Source organism: Rosa chinensis, chromosome 2 (assembly GCF_002994745.2).
Source record: "Rosa chinensis cultivar Old Blush chromosome 2, RchiOBHm-V2, whole genome shotgun sequence".
Taxonomy (NCBI): Eukaryota; Viridiplantae; Streptophyta; class Magnoliopsida; order Rosales; family Rosaceae; genus Rosa; species Rosa chinensis.
In genome coordinates this window covers 86,618,792-86,626,191 of record NC_037089.1, presented here as the reverse complement: position 1 = coordinate 86,626,191, position 7,400 = coordinate 86,618,792, and the positions used below count along the sequence as shown (strand labels likewise).

The window sequence follows — 7,400 nt, the reverse complement described above, 5'->3', positions numbered from 1 at the left end:
GACCCTAAATCCAAAATTCGCAACATACAGGACATCTTTCTCACCACATGTTCAACAATTCATTATTCAAAATCTTACGTGCAGAAATAAAAGCTTGAATAATAATCAATCAATTCCAATCATCTCATCACTCGATAACACGCCAATCAATATATATATTCCACGTAAATATATATACGTAGTCATTCACGCAGGAATGACCACTAATACCAACTATAGTTTTATAAATTGACTACTCGAAATTCATTTTATATCAAAACCATGTTTTAACTTACCCATGAACCGTTGTCGATCAAGTTATATATTTTAAAACAAATAATTTGTTTCGAAAATGATTTTTCATGCTTACAATTAAATATACTAAATTAAAACATAACTACTTTATCAATCGAAACACGTGAGATTTACTCACCTCTAACTCCAGCTGCGTCTTCACACAAATATCAAGACAAGCACAAAATCATCCAAACTCCGCCCACGCAATTCCATCAATCACCTACACACATCAAGGTCACACTCAATACCACACAAAAGACACAATTCACAAAACACATTTATATGATGATCCAACAGTCGGATCCTCATCCAAGACCATCCAACATCTTCGGAACACTTCTACGATCACTATAACAAAACTACAAGTCGATCGGACAGCCGAATCCTCACGGATAGAAAACCGAAACGAATCGAACACCCTAAAACCCTAAAAATCATAACATGCTCATATGATCTCCGAAAATTACAAACTATATATCGAAATGCTCGTATCGACGAGTAGATCGAACTGAGGAGCAGAAACTGCCCCAGAGGTGGCCGGAAGCCGCTGGAAACCACTACCACAGTGGCGGCACCGCCACCAAACCAAAGTCAAAATTTGACAAAACTTCCAACATCAAAGTTCTTCATCTCAACTCCAATTGAAACATTCATAACTAGCACAAAGTCAGAATCAAAGCCATTTGGCTGGAATTTACCTCGCAAGTTCATAAATTCGAAGAACCCTAAATTCTCAATCTTCCAAATTCGACCTCCACACTTTGAATCGTTGCAAGCCGCTTGGAGGGAAGCATCAATGTCCAATGGTCTAGAAAAGCCCTCAAAGAACTCGAGCTATAGTGGCCGGAGATGGGAGAACCAAGGCCGGCGATTTGAGGCGATCTGCAGCTCCACCGTGCAACTTCTCGGCCTTGTAGCCTCGTCTACGGGGCTTCCCACGATGAATCACCACCACAGACGTGTAGAGGGGGCTAAGGAGAGCAGGATTCCCTTTGGAATCGCGCCGATTGGTGACCGGACGGTGAAGAAATCGGCCGGCGAAGGGAGAGGGCGAAACTGGGCTCGGGAGAGAGGAGAGAGAAAAACTTTCCAAAAATGGAAAGTTGGCATTTTCTGATATTTTCGGATTTTTTTTTCCTATTTAACCAAAATAGAAACTTTTTCCGACGGCCATAACTTCATCATATGAACTCCGATTTTCAAGTTCCGCATGTCCACGAACTCGTATCGATGCGCTCTACAACTTTCGTGAAGGAAGTTCTCACAGAATCTAAACGTATAAAAAGTCAAACTTTGTAAACCCCCTAAAACGTGCACTTCGAATAATTATTCGTCTGAAAATAATTCCACTCCACCCTCGAACCACGAAATCGTACAAACAAACACTTTATTAATTCCCGGAAACCATTAGAAATTAATAACGAATTTCCGGGGTCTTACAAGGTTTTTGTTACTTGACAAGGTTTTTAGTGAGGCAACGATCAAAGCGTCATCACCAAGTTTGAGCGGCACAAGGGGGAGTGTGGAAGGATGTCGACTACTCCACATTCATGCGCGTTGTGTTCTTTTTCTCCTTCTACCAAGGTTATTTTTTCCCACAGGGTTTTTATTACATGGCAAGGTTTTTGACGAGACAACTTAGAAGCGCATAGTAGAGGCAACACTTTTGACATGGAATATCCAAGGGGGGTGTTGTAAATGATAATGACTATTCATGCAATAGGTATTGCTTAATGTATGCGATTGACAGACTCGTAATGTATGCGATAGACATACTTGTAATGTGCGATTGATTAGTATAGCTATTATGTATTGCCTTTTGTATACATGATGTAACCCTATATAAATCTCATGGTGAGATGAATACAATATAATACAATTTTCCAATTTTCTACAACAATTTCTCTATTATTTCACTCCATCCAGTTCAAACATATGTTTTGAGTGAAGCTGATTTTATTGCTAATGCTATTGCAAACCCTGGACACACTTTGGAGATTTCTAATTGGTCTCACGATGGATTTGTCTTTTCATGCTCTTTATTTTGATGATTTGAATTCAAAGTTGTTTTAGGGGTGCTCTTCCTGTAGCCTTTGGATTTTTATTTTGTAATTGAAAAAAATCATGCACAAGCCAAAGTCTCCATATATCCGTTAAATTCGTGAACTCGCATATTTGAATCATCAACGCCAGCTTGGGAGTCAACTTGAAAGATTTGAAGGTGTTACTATTGGGATTATAAGAGATGACTACCACGAGCATCTAGCAACAGAGATCCTCTTCTTCATTTTCCTCTCAAGTGATAAAAGAACAACAAATCTTTTACATAGGAACCATGAGAAAACTGTGGCATCAAGATCAAAACGGTACTTGACAAACCAGCCAGAGCAGTCTCTGCCCATCTCAAACACTTCAAATTTTGGAGATTTCATCGAGACTCCAAAAAGTAGTCTTAGTTAGCATTAACACCCCCCCCCCCCCCCCCCCCCCCCCCCGATTCTTGGAAAACATAGGAGGACTTTCAACGAATTCGACATGCTCTTTGTCTATGTGATAGTAACTGCACCAGTTCTGTAAATTTCTTGGTTTATGAACACTCCAAAGGAAAATACCGCCTTGTGATTTACAATCCAGAACCGAAGATAAGGAGTATGTTTCCGATTTTATTATTATCAACAAACTCGCCCGGTCTTCGATCAAAAATCCAACAAAGACGTTATGTTGCTTTGTAACTCTATGATCAGAGCCCACATGGATACGCACCAATTCTTTTTTAATTCAAATTCTTATAGGCGTCTGAGGGAGGACATGGCTACACATTTGGCATCTTTGGTGATTTCATTAATACTCGTTTAGAAATATAAAATGCCAATGAATTAATCATCATAATAACCTTAGTTGAGATTTACACAGGATAAAAAATGTGGTAGTGTTCCAATATGCTAATTTTTCATATTGAACCTCAAAATTCAATTCCACATTTCACTTGCATTCATGAGTGTGACATACCAGACTGCATTTGCAAACAACTCCCATCTGTTGAAGGGAAAATGTTTCCAAAGAAGAGCACTTTTAGGGATATTAATCTCATGTCTGAGGGCATCTCCCACCATAGGCTATAATCCCATTTATAGCCTAAAACATCCTCCCATGGTAAGCTATTTCCCATGGACCAAGAAAAAAATTTAGCCTTCTCAAATTTGTTAGGCCAAATTTAGGCTCAGATTTGGTAAGCCAAATGGTGGGCCCTGCTGGCTTTGTTTTTTTGTTTATTTAAGAACATGAATTTTACATTTAAGAAAAATCATTTTTCCTATATACATGAATTATTTATAATGTTACTAAATATTAAAATTACATCATTGTAGATATCTTATTGAGATCTTCAATATAAGCCCAATATTTGATATGTTTAGAATTTTTAAAATAAATGTGTAATCATTAATTTTATGATATACTTATTTTCATTTAACTAAAACGACTAGTTTTATTGATAGACTCGTCAAAACCATACTCGAAAATATATTCGGAGTGGGGAATTATAGTCATTTTCAAATCATAGCCGTTGGATGTGATGATATTTGTTTTTGACTTACGGAATTTGGCCTACGGTGGCAGCACTGTTTTTTGTTGGTAGGCTAAAAAAGTATATTAGAGGGAATATTCTGTTTTTGGTAGGCTAAAACCATTTGGCTTTTAGCCTACCATGGGAGATGCTCTGAAGAAGCTAAAACGCATGCAGAGATTGCAGGGTCAATTTTATATATTATTTTGTAGATTGCATCATTGTTGAGCACAGTGGTGTCCCAATATACTATGTTTTTGTTTGCCTCACCTAAAACTTATTCGAAACCATTCTGTTTTGCTGTGTTTTTGTAACTGAGCAGTTTGAGGGTGCTCCACACTCTCAAAGAGTCAAAGGCAAGGTGGACTCTTTTGCAAGGCTAAAGGTTTTTTTTTTTGGGTGTGTGTGTCTATGCAAGGCTAAAGCCTAAAGGGTTTAGATATGGATCTATTAATGCCCTTAACCAAAACTTCATTTTCTAGTTGCTTCTCTGGATCCCTCAAATATCATTTTATTTCATATATTCTTGTTTATACATAACGTACATCTGTATTTATGTCCTTCAACAAATACTATGTCCTAACAGAATTTGAATAAGATCGAGTTCGAATTATTTGATTTAGTTGAAGACATTATTTTATATGACACGTTAGATGGGATTAAATTTATTTAGAACATACACCTCTTTTTTATCTCAAGATGTTTGCTACTACAAATAAAGAGGAATTGTAGAACCCTCCAAGAAAAAGTCCAAAGTTATTCATATTAAATATTACAAACCCTCCCTCAGCATGCATATATACAACAGATTAGAGACAGTACATAAAAAAAAAAAAACCAAATAGCAACATAGTTTGATATCAATCAATCAATTTCTGGGCCTTCTCATCCTTTTTGATAGTCTAACCAATACCGCAACAATTTCAATGAACCGCACATTCCACTTGGTAATCACAAAGTCTGCAAGAACCACTCCCACCAACAAGCCACTCGCTAACCCCGCCACAACAAATTTGCAATCCAATTCAATTCCAGTGTCCGAGTCATTATCTTCTGATGTTGAAGGTGGAAGTTGAGTGCCCTCAGAATTTTCACATTTCTTTGGCAGTACGTCTCCACACAATCCTTGGTTTCCTTGATATGAAGTGCTGTCAAATGTAGTGAAGTGGATTCCCTTTGGTACAGGGCCTGTGAGATTGTTGTAAGAGACATTGAACTTTGTGAGAAAATCAAGTTGTGCCAGTTGCTGAGGAATCTCACCAGAGAGCTTGTTATGTGAAAGATCCAACGATTCAAGCCTTGATAAGTTGCCCAAGGATGAGGGGATGCTATCGGTGAGACTGTTATTGGAGATATTGAGCGACCTAATCCCCCTTAGTGTCCCAATGAATTCAGGAATCTTCCCTTCAAAATTGTTGCTTGAGATGTCAATGAATATCAAGTCCTCTTGAATTTTCGGGTAGTATCTCTCCACACCTTTACTCATTATTGTGATTGAGTAATACAAGCGAACAGATCGAAAATACACCAAATCATCAGTGTAGTAATACCCAAAATCATCAGTGATACTTGTCCCATTTCTAGAGAAAATGTTTTCAAATGGAAACTCACCTGAGAAATTATTGTAAGACAAATCAAGAATACGCAGCATTGTGAAAGTGAGATTCTTCTTATTAGGTTTCACAATCACTCCATAGAACATATTGTGGTCCATTGTCAAAATTTTCAACTCAGGGACAACCCCTAACCAAACGGGGAATGTATCATTAAATTTATTGTGTGAAACGACTAAAATTTCAAGACTTGCACAATTCGCTAGTGACCTCGGTAGTTGCCCATGGAAATTGTTGTGGCTAATATCCATCATCCTTAAACTGCTTCCATTGGTGTAAGATTGAGGAAAAATTCCATGAAATGAGTTGTTTCCAAGTTTGAGATATTTCATTTGAACACTAAAATTTTCCCCACACTGCGGTAGGTCGCCAATCAACTTGTTGTTTGACAAATCAAGGTATTCAAGAGAAGTCAAATTGCAAATCATTGGCAAAACTTGTCCGGTTAATTTGTTGTTTGCAATGTTATAGTATCTGATGGATGCAGCTGAAGGTAAGAATAATAATTCACAAAGCACGTTGAATGAAAGGTCTAACATTTTTAGGTTAGCCCATGGAAGAACAACTGGAGATTGCACAAAGCCTGATAGAAAGTTATGAGAAATGTTCAACGCCCGTAGAGTTTGTGTGCTTGTGTTCCATATCCATTTTGGCACTTGGCCCTGCAATTTGTTTCCAGAAAGATCCAACATAATCAATGTCATTTGAGATCTTAGGAAACTTGGGAACTCTCTTATGTTGCACCAACTCAATCTTAGATACTCAAACTTTGGAACTGCAGTAGTTGCATTATTCAAAGATTTGGATTCTGTGAGTTCCAGATTATTACTTGATAGATCTAGAGAGGTGAGCTCTTGTAGCTTAACAAACTCATGGAACTCTACCGTACCGCTCAAAGTATTATTTTCTAGATAAAGGAACTGGAGATTCCTGAGATTGAATAAGGACTGAGGAATTGAACCATTTAAATTATTACTATGAAGGCCAAGTTTTGTTAGTCGGGTAAGGTTTCCCAAGGAAGCAGGGATGGGGCTAGATAATTGATTCGAATAAAGCCTAAGTTTTGTTAGTTGGGTAAGGTTTCCCAAGGAAGCAGGGATGGGGCCAGACAATTGATTTGAATAAAGCCCAAGTTCTGTTAGTTGGGTAAGGCTTCCCAAGGCTGCAGAGATTTGACCAGTAAATTTATTATCTCCAAGGTCCAAATAGATGAGATGTCTAATATTACTAAGAGAAAATGGTAATTTGCCGAACAGGCCGCAAGTTCGAAGGGAGAGGGATGTCAAATGTGACAAATTGGCCAAGGTGTCGGGGACTGTGGATGATATATTCATGTAAGTAAGATCAAGTATTTCTAGGCTAGTTAAGTTTTGAGCTAGACTTCTCAAGAATCTTTCGTCTGAAAACATAAAATTTTGAGATAAATCAAGGGATGTCAACTGAGACAACTGTGAAACTTCAGATGAGGCATGACCAGAAAAGCCCGACATAGAGAGATTGAGATACCTGAGTCTTGGAAAGTTCCTAATGGTAGGAGGAATTTGTGAGGAATTGAAATTATTGTCAGCAAGGTTGAGCCTCTCAAGATGAACAAGGCGGAAGAGGGTGCTGTTGGAGTTGATAGAGCCATAGAGCAAACTACTACTGAGATCAAGCCCAATTACATGACCTGTCTTCTCATCACACTCAACCCCGGCCCATGAGCAGCATGTCTTGTTTTCTCCTTGCAGAGGTGGTTTCCATGTTGAAACCTTCGAATAAGCACCATTGCTAACATTTGAAGCAGATAGGTCACTGACAAGGCTTTGCTTGAACTTGAGCATGGCAGAGCTCTCCTCATCATGGCAAGATGGCTGCTGCAAAGAGCGTGATGAGTTTGCAACCACAAAATGAAACGATAACACAACTAGTACTAGTATTGAAAGCACACACAAGGATGACCCCAT

General features: G+C 38.3%; 1 protein-coding gene across 1 annotated transcript; it reads right to left on the bottom strand.

Annotated features, from left to right (window-relative positions):
- Window positions 1-4,709: 4,709 nt before the first annotated feature.
- On the bottom strand, window positions 4,710-7,400 carry LOC112185637 (receptor-like protein 7). Its single transcript, XM_040513647.1, has one exon. The coding sequence runs from the start codon at window positions 7,398-7,400 to the stop codon at window positions 4,710-4,712; it is 2,691 nt and encodes an 896-aa protein (XP_040369581.1).